The sequence below is a fragment of the Bombina bombina genome, chromosome 8 (assembly GCF_027579735.1).
Source record: "Bombina bombina isolate aBomBom1 chromosome 8, aBomBom1.pri, whole genome shotgun sequence".
NCBI lineage: Eukaryota > Metazoa > Chordata > Amphibia > Anura > Bombinatoridae > Bombina > Bombina bombina.
In genome coordinates this window covers 193,944,179-193,961,810 of record NC_069506.1, presented here as the reverse complement: position 1 = coordinate 193,961,810, position 17,632 = coordinate 193,944,179, and the positions used below count along the sequence as shown (strand labels likewise).

Here is a 17,632-nt window from a genome sequence, read left to right as displayed (position 1 = left end):
TGTTCCAGTACGGCTCCTGTACCTATTTTGTGTCCACAGCGTTTTTCCTTTAATAATGTTTTTTCCTTTAATAATAATTTTTCCTTTTTCAGAATGTTAGAATAGCAGTGCTACGCGTTTCGGCTGTCACTACAGCCTTTTTCAAGCATAATAATGTCCTCTGTTTCGCCGTCTTCTTTTAAACCATTTTCAGACCTGTTGATTGGCTGAGGCTGACGTTCCTCCCCATTTTTTATTGGTCTATATTTTCTTCAATCATAGATCACAATTTTGGCGTTCTTTATTTGATTTATTTGTTAATTTATCTGAGTGTTGTAACTTTATCCCTAGTGTTCATTTTTTATTTATTTAGAGGATTACAAAGAGATTTATTGCAATATGTTAAATGTCTCTTTAGACAGATCATTCATAGATCGATTCATATGCTTAGAAATATCCTTCTATATACATCCTATGAAAGAGCTTATTATATTAACTAACTAGATCATTCCTAAAACAGCATTTAATGCAAATTAAATATAAGATCATTAGCTACATAATTTTTTTTTGCTATTGGCGAATAATATATTTTACAAAAATATAAATTTTTAAAATTGGTTCCAAAAATTACTTTAATAATCCTATATCTATTCATTATTTAAATGCAAGGTTTATTAAATAGGTTTTAATACTTTTTACCCGTTTGAAAAAAATCTTTGCGTGTTAGTTCACATTCAGTGATTAATCCCTAGAAAACAAATCTCACTTAATATTATGAAACATGTTTAAGGATGGCATATTAAAATAAAATTTTAATTATCGCAGTTAAGAATTGAAATGTTATGATAATGGCTTTAAAGCAAGTATCAACACAAAATCATAACCAAATGATTAATTGCACACAGGACACCTTTTATGCTGTTATTTGAAAATCTTTTTGGTTGTATGGCTTAGTGAGTGACAGGAGAATGTTTTCGAGTCTAGGATGAGACCCAACAATTTAAAGCTGCATGGTATGCTGTAAAATATACATAGTATTTATATTTACCTTATAATAAAAATAATTACACTTAAAGGGACAGTAAAATTTTATATGCTCTAATAAATCGTAAGTTTAATTTTGACTTTAAACAACTTTTGTTATTTTAATGAGCACAATCTTTTTATATGCACACTTTCCGAGGCACCAGCCTATACGTATACACATTTTCTGATTGACTGTCACATGATGTAGTGGGAAGTAAAATGTAACGAACTTTGACATTTGTCAGAAAAAAATACTCATTTAAATTCATCTTTTTCTTATGCATTTATTGATTATGGAATTCTTATGTGTTTTAGTGGTCCTTTAAGAGCTAAAATATAGTAGAATTGCATAATCCACAAATGTACATCAAAAAGACCATGCAATAGCAATTTATCTGAATTTCAAATTAGCTGTAGATTTATTTTTTTTTCTGATAAATTTTTGAAGCGGATGTCTATTTTCCTGCACCCTGTATGAATCAAAAACAGTCCACAGTTAGACTTGTATACACTGAACTCTAGCACATGCTAAGTCGGAGCTGCTGCCTCAAAGTGCAAATAAAAAGAATGAGTATAAATTGATAATTGGAGTAAATTGGAAAGTAGTTTCTTTTTTTTTTTTTAAATTGTGTGCTCTATCTAAATCATAAAAGTTTTTAAGGTTGACATAAGTGTAGTTTTAAGCTTTTCTATATGTTTAATTGAAGGATAATGGGATTAATAAATTCTGTAGGATGGGGCAGGTGAGTTGTTACTTTAATATGATGTGGACAACTGACTAACGCTATATGCAGTGTAGTTGTGGATTACAACCATGTTTTGTCAGCATCATGAAAAGTTTGATTTATTTATTAGTAAAAATGTTCCAATTATTAAATGTTTTGACAAATTGAAGTAATTATCACCCTTAACTATAAGCTTTACAGCTTAATATTCAGACAAAGCCAGTTGACCCAGTTGTTGAAGGGGGAGCTCAGGTTCAACAGGTGTTAAATATTGAATGTTTGACTGACTTTAATGAAGCACCTCTTATTAACCTAAAATTCAGGTAATATTTAAGCTTTTATTTTTTTGCAGACTTAAATAAAGAAGTGGCCCATTTCCTTATAAATACTTTGTTCACCTTCTTATCTTTTAATTAGGTATGGAGGAACTTTACAAAACATTACTCTGAAACTACCAATTACTATCAATAAATTCTTCCAAGCCACAGAAATGCCTTCCCAAGATTTTTTTCAGCGATGGAAGCAACTTAGTCTGTAAGTTCAATGCTTTAATCTGCTAGAGAAAACCAGTGTTTGTGTGTCAAAAAAATATCCTCTTGCATACATACATGTTCAAAAGTGATTTGCACTAAGGATATATATATATATATATATATATATATATATATATATATATATATATATATAATACTTTTTTTTTTTTTTTTTTTAAATAAGTTTTTATTGAGGTTATTCAAAAAATACAGCTTTATGCATACATTCAGAAAATGGGGCATCCAATACTTGATATGATACAATTATGCCAAACGGTAAATTACATAGGCAAGTAAATAACAACCTCGCTATTGCTCGCACCCCACTACTGAACTCCAGTAATGAACCTCCTTTTATATTGCTATGCATGAGTGTCCCCAAAACTGCAAAAGGCCACTCTTGGACCTATGATAATTGAGATAGATCAAAAAGGGGACTCTAGTAATAAGTACGGCCACTTTTGGACCCTAATTAGTGAATTAAATATAACAACAAACAAATGCTCTATATTGTGCTCCACTAGATAACAAGTAGAGAAGCCACATTATGGAAGAACGCAACTGCTACACAGGGCAACGGGAGGGATATAAGCTATGATCAGTCGGTGCCTTAAGCTGTCGGGTCTGGATAAGTGTACCCTGCCCCTTAATTAATACTATAAAGGATGAAGGAGACAGGGGGCCAGATGTCAGGTGAGGGACCGGATTAAGTAGGAGAAGGGAAATGGTCAGTGAAACTACTATTAGGGGTGGGTAGCTAGCCTTACCTTCAAAAATATATCTATTTACTACAAAGCCCGCCCTCTCAAACCCCAAATGTGTTCCCCATCTCCATCTAAGGGCATTAAAGGCACTTTGGAACCCCTCACTCTATAGAGAACAATAGTGCTAAACAGTTTATAGCATGCAATTGGTGGGCACAGGAAAACACACACATGGAAATAAACCATAGAGACTAAGACTATATACAATTAAAACTAATCAACATTAATTAGTGCATTACCATTTTCGCTATTGTCACTTTAATAAACATAATAATAAGCACTCGCGATCATACCCTAAACATTGATCTTGGTAGATAAATTTATAGACCTGTAATACAATATGTTCCTGCATTATATATAACTGTAGTGGTAAAGCTCTATACATGCTCTCAACTATGTACAATTAAACTAAGCAACCTTAATCAGTGCATTACCAATTTCCCTATTATCACATTAATGGACACAGTAATAAGCTCTTGCGAGCATGGGTAAGATACCTAGACCTTGTTCTTGGCAGATATTTTCACGCTTAAAGTATAAAATGTTCCTGTATTAGGTATGACTACAGTGGCAAGGCTCTATACGTTCTCTCAATTTAGGCAACAAAAAAATGAGAAAGGAAAAAAGGTTGCACATCAGAGTAGAGAGTTCAACCTGTTCAGCCAATTCCAGACCGTAATCGGCATTGAAGAGAAGTCTCTACAAAAGATGGGGAACCTAGCACTGTAACGAGGGGAGCACTCCACAGTACTGGTACCTCTTGCATATGTTTCCCCTCAGCTACAGGAGAGTTAGTAGCGCAGCTCGGCTCCGTATCCGTGTACCTAGGCAATCGCCATTTTGTTTTCTGACCTCTCCGCTGTGTGCAAGTATTAGTACCCCCGGTGCCATCCCCACAGAGCCACGAGGTCATCCTGCGGGCTATGGGAAATGGAGGAGCAGTGTTCAGTGGCTCGGCTTGAAACTCCGGCAACTCCACTGCAGCGTCTGAAGCGCTGGTCTGTACCCCAGGGTCGTCAGGGCACTGTGATGCACTTAAGGTCTGAGCGTGAGGATATCTGTTCCCGCTGAGATCCAGCTTCAAACCCTCCTCCACGTCTGGGTTCGCAGAGTCCAGAGGAGTAAATTGTTTTATATCCCCTTGTGAGGAAGTGTCTCTAAGAGCTGTCGCTGGGAAAATCAATAACATTAGATCCCTTTCAAGTTGTTTGTATGACAGCCTGATCGCAGTTGTTATTGAGTGCTCCCATGCTATAACGGCTTTTAACGCATCTCTCTTGTACTCCATTGTTCTTCACAGATATGAGTAGGTAATAAATTGGCGTTATGTGGCTTCTTAATAAAAGACAAATTCAGAGCAGACATAAATGTTAACCAAGTTTTCAGTAGTAGTAAGTAGTACTACTCGTAACCCCAGTCTTCTAGGGGGGGGAATATGCGGCAGCCCCGGATCCACAGCCCGACAAACACTGTGTGAGTGCAGCAGCCGTGAGGCCTAACTGTAGAGCATAGGCAGAGACTAATCCCAAAAGATCCGCCCAGTGTTAACAGAATCTTCGATCAAAAAGTAGTTAGCTGGGTTTTAGCTATGGAATAAGCTCAGATTTAGAGAAAAGCAAGATAATTATCATGTAAAACTCCAAAGAAGAGCCAGGAGCTCCCTCAAGACACGTCTTGCCGCTACAGCTGTAGGCTCCGCCCCCCTCATATATATAATACTTTAATTGTTAAAAAACTGGATTTCTTTTACAAGATATGATGAGTCCACGGATTTCATCCTTATGGGATTACGCCTCCTGTTTAGCAGGAAGTGGCAAAGAGCACCACAGCAGAGCTGTATATATAGCTCCTCCCTTCCCTCCCCCTCTAGTCATTCTCTTTCCCTTTGTTAGTGATAGGAAGAGGTAAAGTGAGGTGTTAGTTTAGATTCTTCAATCAAGAAGTTTTTTATTTTAAAATGGTGCCAGTGAGTACTATTTTTCTCAGGGAGAAATCATCAGTCGCTTAATTCCTAAGAGGAGTGGAGACATCTTATTTTTCTGCCCTGATGTTGATGATCTTAGCAAACTTTACCTAAGACCCTGCTGGTTCCCACAGAGCAGTTGAAGGTAGTGTAAAAGAAATATCTTCAGTGTGGCGAACCGTGTCATGCTACAAGCAGCATTGAGGTATGTTCAGTCATTTGTTTCTGGGGAAACTTGATGCATCAGAACAGGCTGATATTATTTCCTATCTGGGGAGGGGTAATCAGTATGCACTATATGTATGGAAATGGTGTACCTGGAATTCCCTGTATATTGATTGCTAAATAAGAATATTAATCAGGAAATTGTTGTTCCTTCATTATGTCCTAATCCTTCTTCTAAGAAGGAGCGTCTGTTGCATAACTTGGACGTGGTCCGTGCCCTGAAGTTTTACTTGCAGGCGACTAAGGAATTTCGTCAATCATCTTCATCATTTGTTGTTTTTTCTGGAAAGTGTAGGGGCCAGAAAGCTATGGCTACCTCTTTCTTTTTGGCTGAAGAGTATCATCCGTCTGGCATATGAGACTGCTGGACAGCAGCCTCCTGAAAGAATTACGGCTCATTCTACTAGGGCTGTGGCTTCCTCATGGGCATTTAAAAACAATGCTTCTGTTGAACAAATTTGCAAGGCTGCAACTTGGTCGTCTCTTCAAACTTTTTACAAATTTGATACTTTTGCTTCTTCTGAGGCTGGTTTTGGGAGAAAGGTTCTTCAAGCAGTGGTGCCTTCCGTTTAGGTTCCTGTCTTGTCCCTCCCTTTCATCCGTGTCCTATAGCTTTGGTATTGTATCCCATAAGTAAGGATGAAATCCGTGGACTCTTCCTATCTTGTAAAAGAAAAGGAAATTTATGCTTACCTGATAAATGTATTTCTTTTACGATATGACGAGTCTACGGCCCACCCTGTCATTTCTAAGACGGGTATTAATTTTTGTTACACTTCAGTCACCTCTGCACCTTTGGCTTTTCCTTTCTCTTCCTAACTTCGGTCGAATAACTGGAGGGGGAGGGAAGGGAGGAGCTATATATACAGCTCTGCTGTGGTGCTCTTTGCCACTTCCTACTTAACAGGAGGCGTAATCCCATAAGTAAGGATGAAATCCATGGACTCGTCATATCGTAAATCACTTTTATCAAATGTGCTTAGTTGTCATGATATTCTGTGTTGAAGAGATACCCAAGTAGGAATCTGGAGAACTACATGGCAAGAAATTTTGCTGCCATCTAGTACTATTGCAAATGGATTACTTTCTTGCAAAACTGCTGCCATAGAGTGCTCCAGACAAGTGCACACTCCTGACCTTGCATTTGCTGATTTTCAACAAAAGATACCAAGAGAACAAAGCACATTTGATAATAGAAGCATATTAGAAAGCTATTTAAAATGACACATTCTATAGAATTATGAAAGAAAAAAATTGACCTTGATGTCTCTAATAAAAATCTGAATAAATTAAATAATGTTGCTCAGACTTCCCTATAAAGTAGGTGATGAAGATGGTACTGAAATATATCGTTAGGCAAGAAAGAAAGGGGGAAAATGGAAGTGCTCAGATAGTTACCTTAAAGTGAATGAAAAGAGGGTATTGAAATATATCTTGACAACATTTTTTTTAAAAATGGTGCTCAAAATTAACCCTTAAAGAGATACTAAACCCTTTTTTCTCTTGTAAGGTGTATCCAGTCCACGGATCATCCATTACTTGTGGGATATTCACCTTCCCAACAGAAAGTTGCAAGAGGATCACCCACAGCAGAGCTGCTATATAGCTCCTCCCCCAACTGCCATACCCAGTCATTCTCGTGCAACTCTCAACAAGGATGGAGGTAGTAAGAGAGAAAGTGGTGAAATGTAGCTGTTATTTTGCTTCAATCAAAAGTTTATTATTTTTAAATGGTACCGGAGTTGTACTATTTTGTTCCAGGCAAAAAATTAGAAGAATCTGCCTGTGATTTCTATGATCTTAGCAGGTTGTAACTAAGATCCATTGCTGTTCTCACACATGACTGAAGAGAGAGGTAACTTCAGCGGGGGAATGGCGTGCAGGTTATCCTGCTATGAGGTATGTGCAGTTAAAATTATTTTCTAGAAGATGTGAATGCTAGAAAAATGCTGCTGATACCAAATTTATGTAAGGTAAGCCTGAATACAGTGATTTAATAGCGACTGGTATGCTTACTTTCTGAGGTAATACTCTTTTATATTTACAATATAAAACGTTTGCGGGCATGTTTAAACGTTTTTATATATACTTTGGTGATAAAACTTTATTGGGGCCTAGTTTTTTTCCACATGGCTGGCTTAAATTTGCCTAGAAACAGTTTCCTGAGGCCTTCCACTGTGTTACTATGAGTGGGAGGGGCCTAATTTAGCGCTTTTTTGCGCAGTAACTGTTACAGACTGAGACATCCAGCTTCCTCCAGGAGTCCCCTGAATGCTATAGGACATCTCTAGAGGGCTCTTAGGCTTTCCAAAATCGTTTGTTGGGGAAGGTAGGCCCACAGCAAGGCTGTGGCAGTTTGGTGTGACTGTTAAAAAACGTCTATATCGTTTTTTTGATCCGTTTTTTTAACTAAGGGGTTAATCATCCATTTGCAAGTGGGTGCAATGCTCTGTTAGCTTATTATACACACTGTAAAAAAAACATAGTGTTTGCATTTCTGAGGTCGCATGGGTGAAAGGTCAACGAGGAAAAGAGTTCTCTATCCCCCTTCACAAGAGTTTCCTTCCTAGGGACTCTGATAGATTCTGTAGAAATGAAAATTTACCTGACGGAGTCCAGGTTATCAAAACTTCTAAATTCCTGCCGTGTTCTTTATTCCATTCCTCGCCCTTCGAGTGGCTCAGTGCATGGAAGTAATCGGCTTAATGGTAGCGGCAATGGACATAGTGCCGTTTGCACGCCTACATCTCAGACCGCTGCAACTCTACATGCTCAGTCAGTGGAATGGGGATTACACAGATTTGTCCCCTCTACTAAATCTGGATCAAGAGACCAGGGATTCTCTTCTCTGGTGGCTATCTCGGGTCCATCTGTCCAAAGGTATGACCTTTCGCAGGCCAGATTGGACAATTATAACGACAGATGCCAGCCTTCTGGGTTGGGGTGCAGTCTGGAACTCCCTGAAGGATCAGGGATCGTGGACTCGGGAGGAGTCACTCCTTCCAATAAATATTCTGGAACTGAGAGCGATATTCAATGCTCTTCAGGCTTGGCCTCAGTTAGCAACTCTGAGGTTCATCAGATTTCAGTCGGACAACATCACGACTGTGGCTTACATCAACCATCAAGGGGGAACAAGGAGTTCCCTAGCGATGTTAGAAGTCTCAAAGATAATTCACTGGGCAGTGATTCACTCCTGCCACCTATCAGCTATCCATATCCCAGGTGTAGAGAACTGGGAGGCAGATTTTCTAAGTCGACAGACTTTTCATCCGGGGGAGTGGGAGATCCATCCAGAGGTGTTTGCTTATGTGTTTCCACCGTTTCCTCTGCTCCCTCGTCGGATTGCCAAGATCAAGCAGGAGAGAGCATCGTGATCTTGATAGCGCCTGCGTGGCCACGCAGGACCTGATATGCAGATCTAGTGGACATGTCATCCTTTCCACCTTGGACTCTGCCGTTAAGACAAGACCTTCTACTACAAGGTCCTTTCAATCATCCAAATCTAATTTCTCTGAGACTGACTGCCTGGAGATTGAACGCTTGATGTTATCAAAGCGTGGCTTCTCCGAGTCAGTCATTGATACCTTTAATACAGGCACGAAAGCCTGTCACCAGGAAAATTTACCATAAGATATGGCGTAAATATCTTTATTGGTGTGAATCCAAGGGTTACTCATGGAGTAAGGTCAGGATTCCCAGGATATTATCCTTTCTCCAAGAAGGTTTGGAAAAAGGATTGTCAGCTAGTTCCTTAAAGGGACAGATTTCTGCCCTGTCTATTCTTTTGCACAAGCGTCTGGCATTTTGTCAGGCTTTAGTTAGCATCAAGCCTGTGTTTAAACCTGTTGCTCCGCCATGGAGCTTAAATCTGGTTCTTAAGGTTCTTCAAGGAGTTCCGTTTGAACCTCTTCATTCCATAGATATCAAACTTTTATCTTGGAATGTTCTGTTTTTGGTAGCTATTTCCTCGGCTCGTAGAGTCTCCGAGTTATCTGCTTTACAATGTGATTCTCCTTATCAGTAGTCCTGTGTACCAAACCAGGGTCTATTACACAATCTGGACGTGGTTCATGCTTTAAAGTTTTACTTACAAGCTACTAAAGATTTTCGTCAAACATCTGCTTTGTTTGTTGTCTACTCTGGACAGAGGAGAGGTCAAAAGGCTTCGGCAACCTCTCTTTCTTTTTGGCTAAGAAGCATAATCCGCTTAGCCTATGAGACTGCTGGCCAGCAGCCTCCAGAAAGGCTTCCACATGGGCCTTTAAAAATGAGGCTTCTGTTGAACAGATTTGCAAGGCGGCGACTTGGTCTTTGCTTCATACTTTTTCAAAATTCTACAAATTTGATACTTTTGCTTCTTCGGTGGCTATTTTTGGGAGAAAGGTTTTACAGGCAGTGGTACCTTGCGTTTAAGTACCTGCTTTGTCCCTCCCTTCATCCGTGTACTTTAGCTTTGGTATTGGTATCCCACAAGTAATGGATTATCCGTGGACTGGATACACCTTACAAGAGAAAACATAATTTATGCTTACCTGATAAATTTATTTCTCTTGTGGTGTATCCAGTCCACGGCCCGCCCTGTCATTTTAAGGCAGGTATTTTTTAATTTTAAACTACAGTCACCACTGCACCCTATGGTTTCTCCTTTCTCGGCTTGTTTTCTGTCGAATGACTGGATATGGCATTTGGGGGAGGAGCTATATAGCATCTCTGCTGTGGGTGATCCTCTTGCAACTTCCTGTTGGGAAGGAGAATATCCCACAAGTAATGGATGATCCGTGGACTGGATACACCACAAGAGAAATAAATTTATCAGGTAAGCATAAATTGTTTTTTTTTTTTAATTTCATGATTCAGATGGAGCATGTCATTTTAAGAAACTTTCTAATTTACTCCTATTATCAATTGTTCTTCATTCTCTTGCTATCTTTATTTGAAAAAGCAGGGATCTAAGCTAAGGAGCCGGCACATTTTTGGTTCAGCACCCTGGATGGCACTTGCTGATTAGTGGGTACATTTAGCCACCAAACAGCAAGCACAACCTAGGTGCAGAAACAAAAATGGGCCGGCTCCTAAGCTTACATTCTTGATTTTCAAATAAAGATATCAAGAGAACAAAGAATAGGAGTAAATTAGAAAGTTGCTTAAAATTGCATGCTCTATCTAAATCATGAAAAAAAAATGGATTTAGTATCCCTTTAAAGTGAAGAGGGTATCAAAAACCATTCTGAAAGGAGAGAGAGAAAAAATGCCATGCGTATTTTTACCTTTGTGTTAAACCTCCAGTGCCAGTTACTGGCCCATTTGTATAGATTGATCAGCTTGTTGATTTCATAGATATGCTTAATTTAGAATCATTAGCAAAAAAAAAGGAGAATTCTGACCATTGGCATGTTTGTTTAATAAACATATTGAAAAATGGATAACTCAGCCCAGTAATGTTCTCTCCCTGAAGAGTATGGCTTGTCTCTGTTTAGTGTCTCTTTCCTATATTTTATTTGTCTTCAAAAACAATAAATAACATTTCTTTTACAAGATACGATGAGTCCACTGATTTCATCCTTATGGGATATCGCCTCCTGGTCAACAGGAGGAGGCAAAGAGCACCACAGCAGATAGATATAGATAGATATATATATATATATATATATATATATATATATATATATATATATATATATTAGGGCTGCAACAACTAATCGGTAAGTTTGATAATAAAAATAGTTGTCAACAAATCTCATTATCAATTAGGTGGTCAGCGAATAGTTGGTCAGTTGCACAGCACCAGTTGCTTTAATCTGATGATCTACTGCAACTAAGATTGTGCAAAAAAAATTGAATTTATTTATTTTTTTAATCTTTTTTTCTATACGATTAATCGGACAATAATCATCCAATTAATCGGATAGAAAAAAATATAATAAATAAAAATGTTTGCACAATACCATGTGCAGGAGTTCATCGGATTGAAGCAGCTGGTGCTATGCAATTAACCAACTAATCGCTGACCGCCTAATTGATAATGAGATTCTTTTGACAACTATTTTTATGATCAATCTTACCGATTAGTTGTTGCAGCCCTAATATATATATATATATATATATATATATATATATATATATATATATATATATATATATATATATCCTCCTTTCCCTCCCACTCCAGTCATTCTCTTTGCCTATGTTAGAAATAGGAAGAGGTAAAGTGAGGTGTTAGTTTAGTTTCTTCAATCAAGAGTTTTTTATTTTTAAATGGTGCCAGTGAGTACTATTTTATTACAGGGTGTAGCCAGGACCTGGTCAGCCTCTTGTTAGCAGAGCTACAGGTGGCTTTTGAGCATTGGGAACTGGTGGGATTAATTTCCCATACTGTATGCTGCCCTTCTCAAAATGGTCTTAGCAATTCTAACTAAGGCCCTGTATGTCTCCACAGAATGACAAGAAGATACTGAAGACTTCTTTATAGCTGTGGGACGATTCAGGCTGTCGGTCAGCAACAAGGTATGTGCAGCTCTTTTTTCTGGGACAGCCTTAACTCAGGAGTTGCTGCAGCCTTTCTGTCTGTGAACCTCTATTTTTACCCAGGACCTCAATACAGGGGTTAAGGAGGATGTGGTGGGGGTGGATAGCTTGGGACGCTCAGGGCACATTTATGTATATGGGAGCGCATATGGACTTGGGCTGACGCTGGGAGATTAGCTAATTATGTCTGACCTTAAAAGCGGAGCTTGCCTCCGGTGTTTGTGGGGACCCGGTGTGTTGTGTTACGGTCACTTGCAAACCGCATGGTTTTTATTTATCAGCGCTTTTTAGACTGTGAAGCGAGCGTAGGTGAGTGATGCTCGAGAGTATTTGAGATCGCATGGCCTTTACACTGCGATAGCAGCGACATACGGCTCACGTTTTTTGAGGGCCCAATCACTATGACGTGGGGAGTTAGTGACGCCCACGAAGGGCAGAGTTTTTCTCCCGCGCTCTGGATGCCGCGCTACTGCATTTCTTAATACGCTGCTGTAGATGAGTGTGTAATTAGAGCTTCTTCTCTGCCGGGACCGCATAGTTTTATGTTATAGAGCAAGCGGTCTTGGGCAGTGTGTGTTTGAAAGCAGAGACAACTTCGAGGGGGCAGGTAGGCGCCTCAGCAGAGCTGTTGAGGCGGCAGAGGCTAGTTTAACGATCCGTTTTTTTAAAAGTAATATTACTTGATCGTATTTTTTATTCCCCTCTGATGTCTTCAGTTTAATTAAATTTTGGGTATCATCTGTCATTTTGATGATCAATTGTTAAAAGTACAGATGCCCACTTTATTCAGAGCTGTTTATTAACACAGTTGCAAGGCAAGACCAAGTCTGTTTTTTATTTATGCTAACATGGATATGAATGTTACATGTTCATTATGTTTGAATGCAAATATGGAACCTCCTGTTACCTTTTGCCCCTCGTGTACTGAGTGGGCTTTACAGTTCAGGGAGCAAATTTTTTTGATACAGATTTAAATAAGGCGGATGCTTCTCAAGGTTCTAACGATGAGAATCAGAGTATGCCACATCTTTCACCCCAAGCGTCACAGTCCCTAACGCCTACCCAGGCACAGTCCAGTACCTCTGCAGTTTCACCTGCATTTACTCTAAAGGACATATCGGCTGTTATGTCCTCTACACTTTCTGAAGAGTTGTCTGCCTTTCCCGTACTGCAAGGCAAACATAGGAGGAAGGACAACCTCGTGGCTAATACGACTTTGGATGCTTTAATAGCGAGGTCAGAAATGCCTTTACAGGGATCAGAATTGAAGCCCCTATCTAAAGGTGAGCTTTCTGAATCGGATAGCGCCCTGCTACCGACGGATTCAGAAGTAATGTCTTTCCAGTTTAAACTGGAACACCTCCACCTGTTATTGAAGGAGGTTTTGGTGACTCTGGACAACTGCGATTCAATCGTGGTCCCTCCAGAAAAATTGAGTAAGTTGGACAGATATCTAGAAGTCCCTTCTTATTCAGATGTGTTTCCAGTTCCCAAAAGAACTTCGGAAATTATTGCTAAGGAATGGGAGAGATCGGGTATACCATTTTCTCCTTCTCCCGTTTTCAGGAAGATGTATCCCATAGCGGATTCTATCAGGAATTCTTGGCAGACGGTGCCTAAGGTGGAAGGTGCTATTTCCACTTTGGCTAAACGAACTACTATCCCTATTGAGGATAGTTCTGCTTTTAAGGACCCTATGGATAAGAAATTAGTGGATCTTCTTAAGAAACTTTGTTCATCAAGGGTTACTTTTACAACCGGCAGCCTGCATCGTCACGGTTACCACGGCAGCTGCTTATTGGTTTGATGCTCTGGAGGAATCTCTTAAAACTGAGACTCCTTTGGAAGAGATACAGGACAGAATTAAAGCCCTTAAGCTGGCTAATTATTTTGTGACAGACGCTTCACTGCAAATTACTAAATTGGCGGCTATGAGCTCAGGATTTTCAATCTTAGCACGTAGGGCCTTATGGCTGAAGTCCTGGTCTGCCGATGTGTCATCCAAAACTAAGCTTTTGGCTATCCCTTACAAGGGTAAGACCTTGTTTGGTCCTGACTTGAAAGAAATTATTTCTGACATTAAGGGAGGTAAGGGTCACCTCCTCCCTCAGGATAAGAAATCCAAACAGAGGGGTCAATAGAGTAATTTTCATTCCTTTTGAAATTTCAAGGGAACCCCCTCTTCCCCTTCCACTATGCAGGAGGGGGTCTATTCTCAACCCAAGTCCACGTGGTGGCCCAACCAGGCTTGGAACAAGGGCAAAAAAACAGTTGCTGCCACCAAGTCGGCATGAAGGGGCGGCCCCCGATCCGGGACCGGATCTAGTGGGGGGCAGACTATCATTTTTCGTCCAGGCTTGGATGAGAGACGTTCAAGATCCTTGGGCAATAGATATAGTATCTCGGGGATACAAACTGGAATTCAGAAATTCTTCCCCCAGAGGAAGATTCTTTCTTTCTCGATTGTCTGTAGACCAGATAAAGAGAGAGGCGTTCTTGCGCTGTGTAGGAGACCTATCCTCCATGGGAGTAATTTGTCCCGTTCCAATTCAGGGACAGGGGTTTTATTCAAATCTGTTTGTAGTTCCCTAAAAAAGAGGGAACTTTCAGACCTATCTTAGATCTCAAGTGTCTAAACAAGTTTCTCAGAGTTCCATCTTTCAAGATGGAAACTATTCGTACCATTCTTCCATTGATCCAGGAGGGTCAATTTATGACTACCGTGGATCTAAAGGATGCATATCTTCATGTTCCTATCCACAGAGATCATCACAAGTTCCTGAGGTTTGCCTTTCTGGACAAACATTTTCAGTTCGTGGCTCTTCCTTTCGGTCTAGCCACGGCACCCCGAATTTTCACAAAGGTTCTGGGGTCGCTGCTAGCGGTTCTGAGACCGCGGGGCATTGCAGTGGCGCCTTATCTGGACGATATTCTAATCCAGGCGTTGTCTTATCAGCTCACAAAGTCTCATACCGACATTGTTCTGTCCTTCCTGAGGACTCATGGGTGGAAGGTAAATCTGGAGAAGAGTTCTCTAGTTCCACAGACAAGGGTTCCTTTCTTGGGAACTCTAATCGACTCTCTATCCATGAAATTTTTTTTGATGGAGGTCAGAAAATTAAAGATTCTGAACACTTGCCGAGCCCTTCAGACCAATCCTCGGCCACCAGTGGCTCAGTGCATGGAGGTAATTGGGTTGATGGTAGCGGCAATGGACATCATTCCATTTGCTCGGTTTCATCTCAGGCCTCTGCAACTGAACATGCTCAGACAGTGGAATGGAGATTATACAAATTTGTCTCCTCAAATACATCTGGATCAGGAGACAAGGCACTCTCTTCTATGGGGGTTGTGGCTGGATCATCTATACCAGGGGACGTGCTTTCGCAGACCCTAAGGGTGATAGTGACAACGGATGCCAGCCTGTTAGGATAGGGAGCAGTCTGGAATTCCCTAAGGGCTCAGGGAGTCTGGACTCAGGCGGAGTCTCTCCTTCCCATCAATATTCTAGAATTGAGAGCAATAATGCGCTTCAGGCTGGGCCTCAGTTGGCTTCGGCCCAATTCATCAGATTCCAGACGGACAACATTACGACGGTGGCCTACATCAATCATCAGGGGGGAACAAGAAGTTCCTTAGCGATGACAGAAGTAGCCAGGATAATACAGTGAGCGGAGTCTCACTCTTGCCATCTGTCCGCGATCTACATCCCAGGGGTGGAAAACTGGGAAGCAGACAGACATTTCATCCGGGAGAGTGGGAACTCCATCCGGAGGTATTTGCCAAGCTGATTCTCAAATGGGGCAGGCCGGAGTTGGATCTCATGGCATCTCGTCAGAATTCCAAGCTTCCGAGATACGGGTCCAGGTCCAGGGATCCCCAGGCCGAGCTTATAGATGCCTTGGCAGTGCCTTGGTTCTTCAGCCTAGCTTATGTGTTCCCTCCATTTGCTCTCCTTACCCGGGTGATTGCTCGAGTCAAACAGGAGAGGGCATCGGTAATACTCATCGCCCCTGCGTGGCCTTGCAGGACTTGGTATGCCGATCTGGTGGATTTGTCATCCCAGCCTCCGTGGAAGTTTCCATTGAGGAAAGACCTTCTCATTTAGGGACCCTTCCATCATCCAAATCTAGTTTCTCTGCAGCTAACTGCTTGGAGATTGAACGCTTAAAGGGACACTGTACCCAAAAAATTTATTTCATGATTCAGATAGAGCATGCAATTTTAAGCAACTTTCTAATTTACTCCTATTATCAAATCTTCTTTATTCTCTTGGTATCTTTATTTTAAATGCAAGAATGTAAGTTTAGATGCCGGCCCATTTTTGGTGAACAACCTAGGTTGTCCTTGCTGATTGGTGGATAAATTCATCCACCAATCAAAAACTGCTGTCCAGAGGGCTGAACCAAGAAAAAAGCTTAGATGCCTTCTTTTTCATATAAAGATGGCAAAAGAACGAAGAAAAATTGATAATAGGAGTAAATTAGAAAGTTGCTTAAAATTGCATGCTCTATCTGAATCACAAAAGAAAATTTTTGGGTACAGTGTCCCTTTAATTTTATCTAAGCAAGGTTTTTCTGATTCGGTCATAGATACTTTGATTCAGGCACGTAAGCTAGGAAAATTTACCATAAGATATGGCGTAGATATCTTTATTGGTGCGAATCCAAGGGCTACTCATGGAGTAGGGTTAGGATTCCCAAGATTTTGTCTTTTCTCCAAGATGGATTGGAGAAAGGGTTGTCAGCAAGTTCCTTAAAGAGACAGATTTCTGCTTTATCTATTTTGTTGCACAAGCGTCTGGCAGATGTTCCAGATGTCAAGTCTTTTTGTCAGGCTCTGACTAGAATCAGACCTGTGTTTAGACCAATTGCTCCTCCTTGGAGTTTGAATTTAGTTCTTAAAGTTCTTCAAGGGGTTCCGTTTGAACCTATGCATTCCATAGATATTAAGTTTATTATCTTGGAAAGTATTATTTTTGGTTGCTATTTCTTCTGCTCGCAGAGTTTCTGAGCTTTCGGCATTACAATGTGATTCTCCTTAACTTATTTTTCATTCGGATAAGGTGGTGTTACGTACCAAACCTGGTTTTCTTCCTAAGGTTGTTTCAAATAAAAATATTAATCAGGAAATTGTTGTTCCTTCCTTGTGTCCTAATCCTTCTAAGAAGGAGCGACTGTTACATAATTTGGATGTGGTCCGTGCCTTGAAGTTTTATTTGCAGGCAACTAAGGATTTTCGTCAATCTTCTTCCCTGTTTGTTGTGTTTTCTGGGAAGCGTAGGGGTCAGAAAGCTACGGCTACCTCTCTTTCTTTTTGGCTGAAGAGTATCATCCGTTTTGCATATGAGACTGCTGGACAGCAGCCTCCTGATCGAATTACGGCTCATTCCAATAGGGCTGTGGCTTCCTCGGCCATTTAAAAATGATGCTTCTGTTGAACAGATTTGCAAAGCTGCAACTTGGTCTTCTCGTCACACTTTTTCCAAATTTTACAAATTTGATACTTTTGCTTCGTCCAAGGCTGTTTTTGGGAGAAAAGTTCTTGAAGCAGTGGCCTCTTCCGTTTAGGTTCCCTGTCTCTTTCATCAGTGTCCTATAGCTTTGGTATTGTATCCCATAAGTAAGGATGAAATCCGTGGACTCATCGTATCTTGTAAAAGAAAAGGAAATTGATGCTTACCTGATAAATTTGTTTCTTTTACGATACAATGAGTCCACGGCCCACCCTGTTTTTGTGTTACAGGTCTTTTATTTTGTTAAATTTCAGTCACCTCTGCACCTTGGCTTTTCCTTTCTCTTCCTAACTTCGGTCGAATGACACGAGTGGCAGGAAAGGGAGGAGCTATATATACAGCTCTGCTGTGGTGCTCTTTGCCTCCTCCTGTTG

General features: G+C 40.3%; 1 protein-coding gene across 2 annotated transcripts in view; it reads left to right on the top strand.

Annotated features, from left to right (window-relative positions):
* The window catches only part of LOC128638698 (AP-2 complex subunit alpha-1), a 112,230-nt gene that overhangs the window by 67,665 nt on the left and 26,933 nt on the right, over positions 1-17,632 (top strand). For both annotated transcript variants that reach the window (XM_053690820.1, XM_053690819.1), the window contains 2 exons: positions 1,931-2,053; positions 2,148-2,264. In XM_053690820.1, the coding sequence (XP_053546795.1) occupies positions 1,931-2,053; positions 2,148-2,264 (240 nt within the window). The remainder of the gene's footprint in view (positions 1-1,930; positions 2,054-2,147; positions 2,265-17,632) is intronic.